Source organism: Pipra filicauda, unplaced genomic scaffold (assembly GCF_003945595.2).
Source record: "Pipra filicauda isolate LSUMZ 115617 unplaced genomic scaffold, ASM394559v2 scaffold38_size3968069_pilon, whole genome shotgun sequence".
Lineage (NCBI taxonomy): Eukaryota > Metazoa > Chordata > Aves > Passeriformes > Pipridae > Pipra > Pipra filicauda.
Window position 1 is genome coordinate 2,155,548 of NW_024104520.1, and position 16,188 is coordinate 2,171,735.

At 34.7% G+C, this 16,188-nt stretch overlaps 1 protein-coding gene across 1 annotated transcript in view; it reads left to right on the forward strand.

Moving 5' to 3' along the window:
- ARAP2 (ArfGAP with RhoGAP domain, ankyrin repeat and PH domain 2) overlaps positions 1–16,188 on the forward strand; it is a 116,745-nt gene that overhangs the window by 41,940 nt on the left and 58,617 nt on the right. The window contains exons 11-13 of the mRNA XM_027746787.2: positions 13,733–13,848; positions 14,985–15,184; positions 15,922–16,007. Coding sequence (XP_027602588.1) covers positions 13,733–13,848; positions 14,985–15,184; positions 15,922–16,007 — 402 coding nt within the window. The remainder of the gene's footprint in view (positions 1–13,732; positions 13,849–14,984; positions 15,185–15,921; positions 16,008–16,188) is intronic.

Consider the following 16,188-nt stretch of genomic DNA (forward strand, 5'->3'; position numbering starts at 1 on the left):
AAAATTTGTTGAGTACCTCTGCCTTCTCATCTATTGTCACTAGGTTTCCATGATAGTATTTGTGAATTCCATTTCCTAATTAGTTAAAAATACCGTGAAATGCTATTCCAAATTTTTAATCATTTAGCATATATCTTCTGTTACCAATTTGCCATGTTTGAAATCCATTGAAACTCAATCATGTAAATATGGTTTCTGAATTCAGTATATAATGGTGTGATTGAGCTCAGACAAGTAATGTCAGAAAAGGATACATTTATTTTTCGTACATTGTACCAAAGAGCTAGGTTGTATCAATATCCTTTTGTGAAAGCTAACAGACAGGTGAGGCTATTCTTTTGTCCAGTCTGAAGTGGAAAAGCAATATTACTGAAGACTAGGATTTACCTAATCTATGACAAGTATGATCAGTTGAGCGCTAACAGCCACATTATGATGATTAAAATTTTCTTCTTGGTTGCAATGCTAAATAAATTGGATTAACGTGCAGCAGCGGGAGACCAAAGAGTATGCTTACAATTCATTAATGTGCCTTGTAACTGTCTAGAATTCCAAACACTTAAAAGCAGGTGATTGATCGTAATGCATTTAGCTTGCAGTAGCTGATCAAACAGGAAATACACAGTGTTCATAAAAAAAGCAGTTTGGGCATTCATGGATTTCTATTGTTACTCAGTGGTGATTTTCAAGATTGGGTGCTCTTCAATTTCTGTTGGAGTTCATCAGAGTAAGGACCATTGGAATTTGCTGAAGATACCCTGTAGTATCTCACTGTTTTTTTCCCCCCTCGTGCTTTTTCATTTCCCACCTCTTTTTGCACAAACACTTAATCCAACAGGGGATACCTGCTCCAAAACCGTTCTTTTCTACACAATGTGTGCTGGAAATGTGAACAGTATCTTTGATGGCAATGGAGAGAGAGCAGGTTGGACTTGCTATTTGGAGTACTAAAATAATTAGACCATTGGAATTTTCATCAGTTATGCGAAGTGGATGGTTTAAAATAAGAATTGTAGAGAAGATCCTTAAAATATTGAGAACTTTATTATCATTGTAGCTTAAGTGATGTTTTAATCTTTTGGACCATAAAGATTTTATTTTTCTTCATTTGTGCTGGTTTCTTTTTGTTGCTTGGAGCAGAAAATAACAAAACATTATTTTCTTTACTCCACTGTCTTTATCTACTATATCTATCCAATGTCTACAAATTTTATTCTAAATAAATGCATCATCTGTACAGCAAAAGAAAAGAAATTTATGATTCACAGCATAGTAAGAATGTGGGGAATACCCCGGTTTGCTTTCTTAGCAATAATTTCTGTCCCTGGTTAATAAATTGCTAGGCTAACAAATTTGAACTCAGTCAACTCACACTGAATTCTTGCTTCATGAAACACTTCAATGTCATGGTTATTAAATTAAATTCTCCCTATTAAATATTTTACATGCAAAATAATATCTTGCTAGAGATGGTATGTTTTATAACTCATTCTTTAAAATTCAGTATCTTAGAGATATTTCCAGCAAACTTCACTCAAAAGTTATTTCCATCTCAGCAGGTGGGTCTGGCCCCCTCAGAGATCCAGCAGGATGTTTGTTTGATATCCAACACTTTTAAAGAAATATGTGAAAAATATTACATGCACTGAATAGTAGGAAAAAAATCAAGCTTTGTTACCTTCACTTAAGATGGAAGATTGTCAAAACACCTGGCAGTAGACAGCCAGAGAACCATATAAAAAGGCCTGGACAGTGGTTGAGAAGGAAAATGTAATCAGGAAAATATATAGAAAGCAATGATTCAGAAAATAAAAGGTGGAAATAATCTTGTTTGTATTGTAAGTCATGCCTAGTGATGTACATTAGTATATTTTGAGCATTTCAAACAACTTTTATATGTTTGGGATTGTTTTTGTTGGGTTTCTTTTTCCTCTTGGTAGACCTTTTTATTGCACTTCTGTAGCATTTCCAATCAAATTGCTCCGAAAAAAATGCTAATTCAAATAATGCAATGGCTAATGATGAGTGTATTTTACTCATGGAGATAAACACTTTAATTATTGACTTTTCTAATCCTTTTGCAGATTCTGATATATATTTTTTAATTATTATATTACATTGATTATGTGTCCATTTATTTGTTTAAAGTGAGTTAGTCTATTAAAAATATAGTAAAAAGATCCCTACTGCTCTCTGTTTGAAATGATTTCATTTCAATTATGGTTAAAATTGTCTCTTTTGTACCAGCCAATATTTCCAAATATTGGAGGTTTCTATGCTCTGCATCTAGGCAGAGAGGAGTCTGTATCCACTGTACTGCATTTGTCCACATTTATACTTGTCTGTGGTTCAAGTCCAGTATGCAGAACTGTGTTAGAGAAACATGAGTGAGGTTTAAAAAAGGTTTGAAGCAGTGTGGCTGCATTGGTATAATAAATATGGCTTTGTATACTTCCTGTTTCACCATCAGCCTTTCTGGCACTTGTTCGAGAGGCTCTGCAGGGCGTTTTATGTATGATGCTTTTTCCAGCCGAGGGCTGTAATTCCTTGCCACGGGGTCAGAAAGAAGTTCAAAGACAGATAAAATGACAGCAGTCAGCAACAGCAGCTCAGTTCCTGCAACACAGGAGTAATTGCAGCCTATTATTACAATTGACTCTTGCTTCTCTCCCCTGAAGGAACTGAACAGCTGCCAATTTACTGGGCTGCAAGAAAACTGATGAGCCAGGAGATGGGGGTCATAACAAAAGTTGAGAAACTGATCAAGGCAAAATTCATTAGTCCTGAGTAGCCATAAGAGAAGAAAAGGAGACAGTACTGACTGGTTATCACCGATGCCCATGTGGGAGATGGATTCTTACTTTCAGGTTGGTTTGTTTCACCTTGTACTTCTTTTTTTCACAAAAAGAAGCAAGGCAGATTCTATAATCTTTTGTCTTAACCTGTATAAAACAAACCAACCACACAGCAGAGGTCCCTGCCATTTTTATGCAACTTACCTAGAAAGGTTTATTTCACCCTGAATAAATACATCAGCTGTTTTTCTCTGTGCTCTGTGATCATTCCTGTGCATTAGGTATTTATAAATTTCTCACTTCTACAACTAAAAAAGGATGATCTGTAACTTGTTTGGTTTTATTTAACAACAGTATGCAGTTGGATGATCCTTAGGTACTTGCTTAGGGTAAATATTACAATTAGCAGTGTGGATCTGAAACTTGTTTGTCTTTATTGACGTTATTGGAAATAAATGATAATGTAGAAGTGAAGGGGTTGCATCTACACAAAACAGTGTTTCAGACTATGTTTCTTCATCCTTCTCTCCCTGACAATGTATGAAATATCAGAAACATTTTTTAATATGTGCAAGTTGATCGGTACTGGAATTTTATAGGGAGGAGAAAAAGTAAAGGTTAATAGAGTACACTGTAGGTACAAAACCAGAGGATGTTATTTCATCACAGTTCTGCATGATTAGGTGATGTTGGCTGTTCAGGTCTTCTAATTGTGCAGATCTTTTATCCTCAGACCTAAATTTCATTCTCCTACACTGCATGTATTTTAAAATTAACCTTAAGAAGCCAGTGCAGATTGTATTGTAGCTGTTTGTCCTTCTAAATGGAAAAGTTAAAGATGCATTTTCAGTATATGCAGGGCTGTTTAAGGAAAACACACCTAGAGTGAATTTTCATCTCTGTGAATGACAGTTGGAACTTTGCCATTCATGTCAGAATTACCAGTTTTTCAGTTTAGTCCAGTATTTTGTTTCAGACCCAAATTCTTCTTTGTCCTGATTTCTTAAATGACGTTTTCATGCTGAGAAAATATACTTTCTTCTAATTGCAGTATGTTTGCAGATTGTGGCAGCCCATTCTTACTAGTATAGAAGGGGTTTTTGGTAGATTTTTTGTTCCCAAAAATTGTTGTAGCATGTTACAAGCCTCCCCACCCACAACTGGTACAAAATGCTGCTGCTGGGTTTCTGAGTATCCTAAATTGGAGTGATATTGTAGTTCTAGTTCTATTTTTACTGTTTGTGAGATTCCCTTTTATGTGTTGTCTTGATCGAGTCTTTGCAATTTTGATGAAACTTGTGTGTGATGAGATGCACCTGCATACTTTCAGTTATGAGCCAGAACAGCATTTTCATAGCTTTGCTTCCCCATGCTACAAAGTGGGTTCAGTTTGCTGGTGTCTAGGTCACAATCACAGAATATCACAGAACATACAGAGTTAGAAGGGACCCACAAGGATCATCAAGTTCAGCTCTTAACTCTGCACAGGACCATCCTCAAGAGTCACACCATGTGCCCGAGAGTATTGTCCAAACACTTCTTGAACCCTGGAAGGCTTGATGTTGTGACCACTTCCCTGGGGAGCCTGTTCCAGTGCCCAACCACCTGAGAAGTGAAAAGAATGTATCTGTAGCTTATTGTGGGTCTTGAAGGATCTTCCTCTATTGTTCAGTGTGTGACAACAGGAAAGTCAGTAAAACAAACAGAAGATAAATGTATAAATTGTAAATGGAGATAACTTGTTCAAGATGTAATATTTGGTGTTCTTTCTACTAACCAGCTTTCCAGTTAGTAACAGAAAGTATAAAGGTTCTCTGAAAGGAGTATGCAGAGGACTTAATTTTGACAAAGGCATTTTTTTTGTTTGGAAGGGTATATTAATTCTACGTGCAGTCATGAAACATGAATATAGTGCAGATATTTTAGAGCTGGAGCCTTTTTTAGCTGTGATGGTTGCCCATCTTAGCTTTGATCATTATGAAATCAAAACTAAAAAAATAAATCACTAAAAACAAATGGCAATGGGTTTTATATGAACTCATAATAAAACTTATTTATGATGGATTTACTAGGAATTCAGTAATATCTATAAGCATTTAATACTATAGTTGTTTCATTATTAAGTAATGAAAAATAGATTGCTTGTTTGTAAACTGCATTGATTTTGAAACTCTTTTATATATTTATTTTTATACTAACAGTATTTTCTTCATGTGAAATCACTACCTTCATTACATAAAGCCTAGGCAAATACGAAAGTGAATATCTGACAAGCAGTAGCTGTATGTGTGTCCATTACTGATTTTGCTTTACAGAAATTCAGAATAGTTTCTCTGCATTCAGAGAATTTTCATCTTTTTTGTCACATAAAGAATAATTAGTATGAGTAAATCTAAAGCCAGCAGAAGAAAATATTTTCTTTATAAACAAAAACAAACAAAGCAACCCCTCAAAACAAGCAAACAAAATCCCAAGCCCACTCCACTCTGTTTTTGGTTGAACTAAATGTAAAGAGGGTGTCTTCCTGGGAGAGAAAATGTTGAAATGACTGAATGTGTTAGGAAAGATTTGTGCTTATAAAAATCTCTGGTGCAGCATTGTTGTTGTCATGGCATCGGCCCACTCTTGGTGAAGGCACAGAAGAATGTGTGGTGAACTTGTTGGTGCTACTATCCTTTCACTGTTTTGGAATAAGTGTTGCAGAAGTGAGAAAAATTCACAAATTATAGTTTGGTCTCCTTACGTTTCTGATTCTGGGTGTTAGAGGGAAGTTGCTGCTTTACACTGACTTCTAGAAAAGGTCTGTACCTCCACAAAGTCTAGGACACATTCTTCAAAGTTATGGAGTGTGCATGCAAACTCTCAAAATTTAGATTTTCTACTAAATATTTATGTATTTCATAAGAAAAAAAAATTTTTTTGGTTCAGATAGTCCAAAAGTTTCTGAATTCCAAATTTTAGCAAATCTGAAATTTTATAGGGTTTGATGTTTCTTTTCCTCTGAGTGAATATTTCTTAAGCAGATGAGAATTTATACTGCCTGGCAAAAAGCTTTTGTGTGAGTCTGCACTCTTCTTAGATTATTTTTTTCCTCTTAAATTGAAGATCATAATGGTGCTTGTTAAAGTGCATCTTTTCATGACTTTCTAAGCAGCAGGTATCTGAAATCTCTGAGCTGGAAAAAGTAGTTAGCACAATCTAGAACTCTCTATATGTCATGTCACAAGTATTGAGACCATGTTACTGAGAACACAGCTGTGCTGGGCAGGACACGTCTCCAGGATGAAGGACCACCACCTCCCCAAGATCTTGCTTTATGGTGAACTTGGCACCGGCTGCCGCATGAGAGGAGCCCCGAAGAGAAGATACAAGGACTCCCTGAAACAACATCTCAGCCTTGGCCATATTGATCACCATAACTGATCTACCCTGGCCTCCAATCGGGAGGCCTGGAGACACACCATCTATAACGCTGCTGATGCTTTTGAGAAAGCACGCAGGATCACTCTGGAGGAGAAAAGACAACGGAGAAAGAATAGTGCCTTGCAGAATATACCACCTAAGGAGTCTTTCTACTGTGCCTTTTGCCATCGGATATGCCTATCTCATATTGGCCTTTTTAGCCACCAGCGCGCTTGTAACAAACGTGGGTAGAGCCCTCCCCACATCTTTGTTCGCAAAGCTGAGCCATGATGATGATGATATGTCATGTAATTTACTAATTTATTTCTAATAAGGGTGTGTGTATGTGTGTGTGGGGGGGCGTGTGTCTGTGTGTTTTGTTGCAATATGCGTCATTTGAGAAGGGCAATTAAGTTTGATAGCATCGGAGATGTGAACTGTTCAGTTTATCAACACCAGCAGGGAAATCCCATAGGGACCTGGTTATGATAAAATGGGATATGTTTGGAATATATTCAGAATACCATAGGTATATATTTTTTTAATTTATTAAAGTGGGAGATTGTAAATTAAATGAGAAGTCCTTATATGTACTGTGAGGACTTGTTTTAGCACCTTACAGTTTGTAGTCAGTAAGTAAAAGCACAGTGCTTGGTCAATGATACTTTTTATTGTCAATGTTATATTTGTTTATCTCCATGGGGAAATTTTGGAGGAAAGGTTTGTCAATTTTGCATGTCTACTCTTGTAGATTTTAAGGTATCACAGAAATGTTCACAACCTGTCTATCCTGTAGGAGTTTGGACACTTTTTTAGCAGTTTGTCTGGACTATGAATACATAACAAGATCTTTGGTGTGTATGTAAAGCTTCAGCAAGAAAATTATAAAGATATGAATTCAGAAAACCATAGCTATACATGGTACTTTTAAAATTCACTGATCCTTCTGGTCTCCGGAGAACAGTCTTGGTAAATCTTCTAAGATTTCCATTTGTGAAGCACTTCCAAAGAAGAGTCCAGATGGCTACATAAAATTGTAATAGTAATAACTATGTTTAAAAATGTCCTTGTATGAACAAGAGTTGCTCTGAGTGCTAATTTTAGGATATTTATTTACTAACTGCTTGGTAATTTTAATTTTTTTCATGAACTAACCCATACCTTTTTTATTGAATGCTGTTGAAAAGTACCTTACATTTGAAAGAATCCTTCACCAGTAAAGGAATGTTCTTTGAGGAAATAATCAGTAATTGCTGTGTGTGGCAATTCGAGAAACAGTGATTAACTTACTTTTCATTAGTTCCTGTTAGGTAAAGGAACATGATTGTCTCCTCCGTATGACCACACAGTTTTGAGAAACAGAATGAAAGATTCAAATATCCGTATATTTTGCATTCTCTGTTTTCTCAGTTTTTTATGGGCAGTTGGGAGAGAATAGTTTTCTGTCAGACTATACCTGCTCAAAATACTGCTTTCATAGGTCTCGGCTGAATTTCCAGTTGCTCAGCAGTTCTGAAAATCAAACCCTAGAGCATAAAGTCAGGTACTAGGAAATGAAAAACGTATAGTGAAATGACTGTGTGCTAAGGCTTTTGATTTACACTGAGTAGAAACTGAAAAAGGCAAAGATAAGACCTAATTCTCCAGGATAGTGTCCAGTCACTTTAATTCTGTGATCCTCCTCTTTTTTTTTCTTTTTTTTTTTTTTTTGTATTTTGCAGCTTTCATCTTCACGTGTCCTAGTTTCAGTCCCATACAACAAGCAAGGCATGAGCCTGATGGTGCATAATCAAGTAATGTAAAACTGTATTGATACTGCAAAATACACACACATAGCCGCTAAAGTGAGGATTCTGAATTACTTCTGTAATAAGCGAATAGAGAGATCTGTAACTTACATGAGAAGTAACATCTAGGGTTGTAACTACCTTAGAGTGTTGATCAGAAATGCATTTTTGAAACTAATCTCTTAGTTATTCCCACCTCTTACGTGTTGGCTTTCATCACAGAGCCATGTCAAAGTACATATATCAGATTCCTTTGTAATGTAATGATGTGGAGTGATACAAAGGGATGTACTCCAGTAGCATATCCAATCCACTCCACTGCAGACAAGCCTACTACCTCATACTGACTAGAGCTGGTTTAAATGGCCCTTCTTGCCTTCTGCTGTCTTCCTTCTTTTTAACCTTCAAAATTTTGAGTGCCAGGTTGTCATTACAATTTTTTTTTTGCAACAGTAGCTATTTGGAACTCTGATTAGAGATATTGTCATTAAAGGTCAAGAACTTTCTGTGTTTGGCTAGTAGGACAAGAGGAGTAACAGAAATATGAATGGTCTTTTTTTAGATTGATGGTAGGGTGGTAAGAAAGATAGCTGTTAAAAAGAAAAAGTACGTGTGCATTTATAAACATATAGATACGTGTGTGTATATATATAGAGGTTTATATGTAGTATAATCTTAGTTTATTATCTCTTATGTCTTAAAATTATTTCAGCTTTATTATAGATATCTATGTGTGTGCATGCATGCACACTCTTAAATATTGCATGAGCTCAAGATCTGACAGCTAAAGACAAAAAAAAGCTAAGGGACCATGGTCTCATAATTGACAGGAAGGAAACTAACGTGTAGTAAGAATACTCAATCGATGTAGTAATTTCCAAAAGCACTGTGTTCCCTGCATACACCAGCATTATTTCTGTAATTCAGAGTCCTGTACTTGTTTATTTTTCTTCAAAATAAGCTACAAATGTATATTTATATATGTATGTATATGTGTGTGTATGTAGAAACATAGTTTCTTGAAATCGTGGTAGCAGTTTTCCTTTTTCTCTGCTGCTGCTGTTATTCCCTTTGTCCTCCACCAAAAAAAATAAAGATAAAAATATGAAGTGATATTTTTAATATGAGAATAATAGTTAACCTTTATATGAGGGGTATGTGCAAAGTTATAATTGAGGTTGGATTTTTTGGTTGCATTTTTCTGAGATGTTTTCCTGATGCAAGGGGTTTTTTATAATCAACTTTATATATTGTGGAGGTAATTTTAGATCCATGAAAGAGAGTGCATCCAAAAACATGGTAATAACTGCCAAAAAAGTAAAACTTGAGGCACAAAAGCAGCATCTGTAGATCTCCTGTGTTCAGATTATTTTGGTTTGACTAGACCACCAAGAATGCCAGCCCAGGTGTTACTAGCGTAAAACTAAGTGAAGGGGAAAAATAAAAAAAGAAAGAAAATAAGAAAAATATTCTACTATTCAGGTAGCAGAAGAAGAGTTTTTGTGGAAGAACATTTTTGCAGAGAAAGTCTGTTCACTAACTGAGAGTCACAAGATTCAACCTCTGATTTACAAATTTGTTTACAAATTACATAGAGAAAGATGCCCAATTCTGTCTTTTTAAGACAACATGCTGAAAATTAGATGTCCAGCAACTCTGAAAATTGACCTTGTTTAGATATACGCTGCATGATTTCATTCATACATAAGTGTTCTTATGGTGTTCATTTCTGTGTCTGTAAAGCAGTAGTGGTATGTTAGAAAAGGTGTGAGACTAATTTTGAAGCTCCTTGAATTTCGTCCAAAATAGAATTGAAGAAAGATTAGTAAAGCCTGTCACAGGGAAGGCGGGTTTGTACACTGAGAGACACTTTGTAGATACACATTAAAGGTATGTCTTAAAAAAACAGTTAAATAACTTTATGGTTTATATACAGATGGCAGGTTTTCATAGGTTATGTCTTTTTCAGACAGGGGTAATGACAGCAGCACTCACACATTATAATCTTTCCTCCTTTAGGAAGGAACAGCAGCTAATCAGAAAGCCAGTACTCATCTTGCACTGGTATTTTTAGCCTTCAATCAACTGTGCTATTTAGTGAATACTTTTGATCTATTATTATATCTATAAGGAATTTGTTTGGGGTTTTCTAAAGCTCTTATTGTCAACCCATTTTTCAACCTTTCTTCAAACTTATGAAGATAGTATAAATACAGACATTTAAGTCATATCTATAATTAAATAAATTTTTTAAAAAAATCTAACCCAATTCTTGGCTTTCTCTGTGCATTTTTTAATCAAACTTTTCTTTGCTTGTCAGAAAGTCTTAGGAGTTCAATGTATCTGAAACTATGAGCTTTCAGTCTGTAGAAGCAAGACAACTCTTATTCTGAAAAGATACTGCTTGGTCTTGCTGTCAGTATGTTTTGTATAGTGCTTGAATGGCCCTATTGTCCTTTTGTGCACTCGAAGTGAATGAATTTATATTTCAAAGTGGAGCACTTCTTTCTTCCCTGTACCAATTCCCACTTCTGTTTCTGAAGGAGAGAAGAAGACTACACTCCTGAAAGTATATAAGTTCTGAGCACTGAAAATTAGATTCCTGTGTACCTGTCACTCACAAAGCCTGGTTTATGCCAAGTGTTGTGCACTTACCATAAAGAGCTTGTCTGGACCATTATGAAAATCACTCTAATGTATCTATGAATTCATTTAATTTGCCACCATCTTCTGTTCCAAAAAGTAGATTCCAATATGTTAACGTTTCTGACATTCTTCACACTGAAATTCAGTACACTAAGTTCTTATGCCCTTGCTGAATGTAAAACATATAATGAGTTATTCTCTCTTCAGTGGGATTGTTCATACTGGGCATGTGTGCAGATTTTGGAGGGTTGGTGCTGCAGTTATGCACTTGTTTCTAGAGTGCTTTCTCAGTTCTGCTTTGTTAAGTTTGGTACAAAAAAGTTTGGTGTGTGTGTGCATCTTCATGCGGTAGGTTGCTTCCATACAGCCTGCTCCCTTTTTGCTTCAAGGAAGCAGGTGCGACTAGTTGTTTGAAGGCATAAAAAAGAGACTGAAATGAATATACGATAGAAATTTTCAAGAAGGAACAGTATGGAATAGGTAGGTGAATGAAGTTTAGTTAATGTTTTTTATGTAGTGAAATTCTCAGTTGTCAGGCAAAAAAGCCCCCGCATACATGCACAAAAGGAACTCCTTTTTTTCACAATTAGTATCTGGGAACTCTATAAAGTAGGATGCTGCAGAGACTTCGAAGTATGTTTTGGAGTTTTTTTTTAATTCCTTGAGTATGTGTCTGTCAGTGGCTAGTAAGTATGTCTGGCTTTACTGCAGCTGTTTATTCAGGGACATTCCAAGCTGAACGTCCTTAGATTGCTGGAAGCTTATTTGAGAAGATGAGAATGTACCTTTTCTTATTTATGTCGTTTTTATGACAGTTACCAGTAGCAAGTTCCCAAAGGGAAGCTACTGTACTAGGGAAACTTTTGATCTGGCTCCATATGATAGCTATTAGTTTTGGTCATCTCTGTTAATCATTTACCTTCAGTGAACTGTAATCTGGACCTAAAAGTATATTAAACTGGCTTCTGGCAGTCATTCAGCTGTTATTTAATAAACAAAGAATGCATTGCACTGTTCAGGTACAAGTATAATCTTGTTACCCGTCCTTTAAAAGCCAGGATTTCTTAAGGCCAATTATTTAAAATAATTGAAACCAATGAATGAAACATGCATCCAATTTACATCTCAGAAGCATAAACCATTTAATCCTAGAAAGTTAAAGGTTTTGGATTGTTTTGGCTTGGTTTCTTTTTTTAATTTTGCTGAAAGAAATTAAAAAAAATTATATTTTTCTATCCTCAGTCTTTTTTTTTTTATTTTTTCATGCTTCTGTTTTTCTCACTGGTGATATCTGCCTCTAAGAATACTTCACTGCTACAGAGGATGCTGTCAAGTTCATACTCAAAAGGGGATTATTCTGCCCACTCCTTTCCCATAGAACTGATTTTTGAGGATGAATTAGGGACTGTAACCTTCACAGAACTCTGCTCTCTTCTAAGGCAGGTGTGTCAGTATGAAAACCTGTGATTTATAGGGAAATAGAGAGAGGGCTGAAGATGAAGAGGGAGAATAAAAATGTCTGTGTTACAGGATATGAGTGTAGAAGAAAATTAGAAATGTTTAAAAAATACATTATATGAGTAGTGGCTAAGCCAGGTTACTTATTTAAAAGTTATTACTTTTTATAAAGGATTGTGCTGAAATCTGCATCTGGGTTCCCCACTGTTACTGTCAAAGGTAATAGAATGTAAAAAAATCCAAAAATTCTTAATAATGAGTCTGTCATGGAAACATTAGCTGATTTATCCCACAATATGTTTAATTAGTTTACATGTTTAATTTTAAAAATCTCATCCTCGAATGGGCACTACTGTGCTTTTTTGGGTATTATTCTCTTCAATGCCTCGTGTGATATAGTTGATACTTCCATCTTATGTCAGATTTAGCCTTAACAATCATGGATAAAATGGTATTTTTATTTGCTCATATCTGAAATAGTGGAATAAAATTAAAAGAGTTTTGTGAAGTATTTTCTCCATGTGAGCTTTAATGCTCAAAAATTTGAAAATCTTACAAAGAGAAGCTTGTCAGTGATGCAGGTTTAAATATGTATTAACTAGAAAAACAATCCCCTCTGTACAGGCAGACAACTCAAGCTTTTACCCTTCAGTGTTTTAATTTTTATCAGTTCATATGTAGCTACTTGTTATGTGGGAGGTAACTTAGTGAGCAATTTGCAAGTGGTAAGATATGTGAATTTGGCTTTTTGCTTGGTTGATGAAGTTTTATTTTTTTCTGTTGCAGTTGCTGTTTCCAAGAAGTATGTTAATATTTCCAGAAATTAACCTTATGGAAGTGGCTGCCATTAGATGAACATCTAAATCAGTTTAAAAAGGAAATACTGATGGTGTTCCAAATAGATCAGAAATAACATATGTAACACATTTTCCAAAATGCATACATTTGAGAGGCCTTCACAAGAGCTCACTGAACATTTTATTTCCCAACTGTGTTAATGCAAAAGTTATTTTTATTTTAAGTACGTTGTTCCTTGCAGAAGAAAAAGCCCAACAATTTCTCTTGTTTGAGGCAAAAATACTTTTTAATAATTGAGTCACAGCTAACCCTTTGTCTATTTTAGCTGCAGTATAGGACTTCTTTTCAAAGACATATTTAGTTCAGTCAATAGATAAGAAGCATGAGCAACCAAAGGTTTAAGAAAGAATTTTATATATAATGTTTTATTTTATTAAAACACTCCATCTAAAAGCAAGAAAAACTGCTGTCAATGAGAAGGATTTAGATATATAAACATTATTTAGACATTGAAACATGATTTAAGCTAGTTCTGTAATTTTACATCAACTTTTTAATGCAATCTGTTGTTTAACCTTTTTGTATTTTTTCTCTTATTAATAGTTAGAGTGTGCATTTTATCTCCTACCAGCAATCAAGTAAGGTCAATCTAGCACTTAGAAATGTAGTGTTTGGATAAAATTTAGTGTAGGTTTATTTATGCATTAATGATTTAGAAGTAGCTTGTATGTTGTGGTGAAAATGTCTGTTACTGACTTTGGTTTTTTAGACCATCCCAAAATAACTGTTCTATACATATTTGATTCTTGAATGATAAACCCCTGAATTTTATTATCTTTTCCCTAGGATTTTAAGACTGGATTTGGTATCACTTTGATCCCTATGAACGTGGCAAATGTAAAACAAGTGGATCGGGCTGCAAAGCAATCTTTTGAAATAATTACTCCTTATAAAAGCTTTAGGTGAGAAGTTTAATATTTACATTACAAAAAAATGCAATTAACTAATGCACTAAAAAATACTTGCTTCATACTGCGGTGCCTTAGCTAGTTTGGATGAAGAGGTAATGTTTTTATTAAGAATACTCAGAATTTTTTTAAAAAAGGGAAGGATTTTCTGTCTTTTGTTTACCTGTGTGCTTCAACTGTTAGCTCCCTGACTAGGCATATTATGCTCACGGATTCATATTTTTATGTAGCCTTCTTTGTTCATTCTGTGCAAGGTCAAAAGAAAAAGAGAAATTCCTCTATTTTAACAACTTGAATGCATCCTAAAGAGTAATAAGCTGCAATAGTGAAATAATGCAGCATACATTTAGTATTAAGCATTTTATTTGAAAAGAATCTTTCATGTGCCATCCTGGCACATTTTGTAGAAATCCTGGTTGAAAGCAGTTGAAAGTTTTACTTAAGCTGATGCTGCGACTTGTAACGATTTTTAAGAAAATGGAAGTATATGCTAATAAAAGCCTTTTGTTTAGTGTTGTAGTGTTTCTTAAATGAAATCTCAGTAATGAAGGACAAAAAGAAATCACTTTGTTCTCCTGGGCTTTCTAAATGTTAGCAAATACTTTCCTTTCATTCTCAGTCAACTAGCACGTAAATTAGTCTTGATCTGCATTTTGAATCTGTGGCTAGTTGGCAGATAGATGGTTCTGTGACTTTTCCTAAGACGTCACCATGTTGATGTTTATTATTTAATTTTTAAGAAGGATAAATTTAAATGAAAAGTAAGTCCATTTTTACTTGTCAGTAAGTCTCCATGGTTTCTTAGGTCATTCTATGCGTTTGCTAAAGTTCAGTCTTTAAATTTGGTACATGGTAACAGAAAAAGATTGAAATAACTCAGGAATGTTATGAGACTTGTACAAAAGCTATGTAGCTTTTACTGCTAGTGGTTTTGTTGAAAACTGCATATGAAAACAGGGAGTTTCACTGACTAAAATACAAAACAATACATTCCATCTTAATTTTTATATCTGCAAAAAGATTTTTTGACTGTGATTTCGGGTGTAAATGTAATAAATGAGAGACTACAGACTATGTTTAATTTGACTTTAAAATAAAGATCAATAACACAGGAAAGTCAATTGTTTCAGCTTTACAGCAGAGTCGGAAAGAGAGAAACAAGACTGGATTGAAGCACTCCAGCAATCGATAGCAGAAACTCTATCTGATTATGAAGTAGCTGAGAAGATTTGGTTCAATGAATCTAACAGGAGCTGTGCTGACTGTAAAGCTCCCAGTCCTGACTGGGCATCCATCAATCTCTGTGTTGTCATATGTAAGAAGTGCGCAGGTAGAGTAATAAATGCCATATTTGCATATCTGTGTATGTCTTTGAATTGGCTTTTTTCATTTTTGAAGGGTTATCCTTGTGGAAGTTTTGAGAAACAAAAACTGAACATAACCTTTTTTTTTAGTACCAGGGTCATTCTTATGCTAAAGCACTTCCATGCATAAATGACAGGTCTGTGGTGATTGAGTTCTCTCAGATGAATAACCCTTCACAAATAAATGGAATTAAGACACACTAGCACTTCATGGGAAATGTCTGGTTTTTGCAAGGCTAGAAGCCAAGGAATAACAATTTTCAGTGTTTAAATTTTCCATATTAATTTTGTTACATCTGGGCATATTTTACTGTCAATTGGAATAGCTTTTTCAGACATTACTAAAAGTCTAGTTCTATCATGTTATATTTAAATATGTGTTTAAGCAGTAGATTCAAGGAAATAGTTTATAACTCTAGGCTTTCTTTCAAAACAAACCCTTCCAGAAGTATTCTACATGAACCAGCCTTCTTTGTTTATACATTACTATCAAATGAAATTCAATTTTTCTTATTCTTTTTTTTTTTTTTAAAAAAGGACGTATTTTTGGTGCTTTTATTTTATATTCAAATGTCAAGCCCAACCTTTTTTTTTAAAAATAACAATTAGAATAAATCTATCTTCGAATTTTTTTTGTTATCTCAGCAGAAGAGAAACCCAATTTAAGTGCCTTAGTTAAGTAAAACTACTCTTGGATTTTCAGGACAACACAGATCTTTAGGACCAAGAGATTCAAAGGTCCGGAGTCTGAAAATGGATGCCAGTATTTGGAGCAATGAACTTATTGAGGTGTGTTGTAATAGTCTAACTCTTTGTTAGAATTCTAACATCTTGAAACCTACTGTATGTAAAGGAGTAATTTACTGCTTTACTTGGAAGAAAACCGAACATATAACTGCTAAATAACATGGTGCTGTTATAGTGAAGTCTATGTTTCTGGGCATAATGTACCTTTATGTATATAACAAAT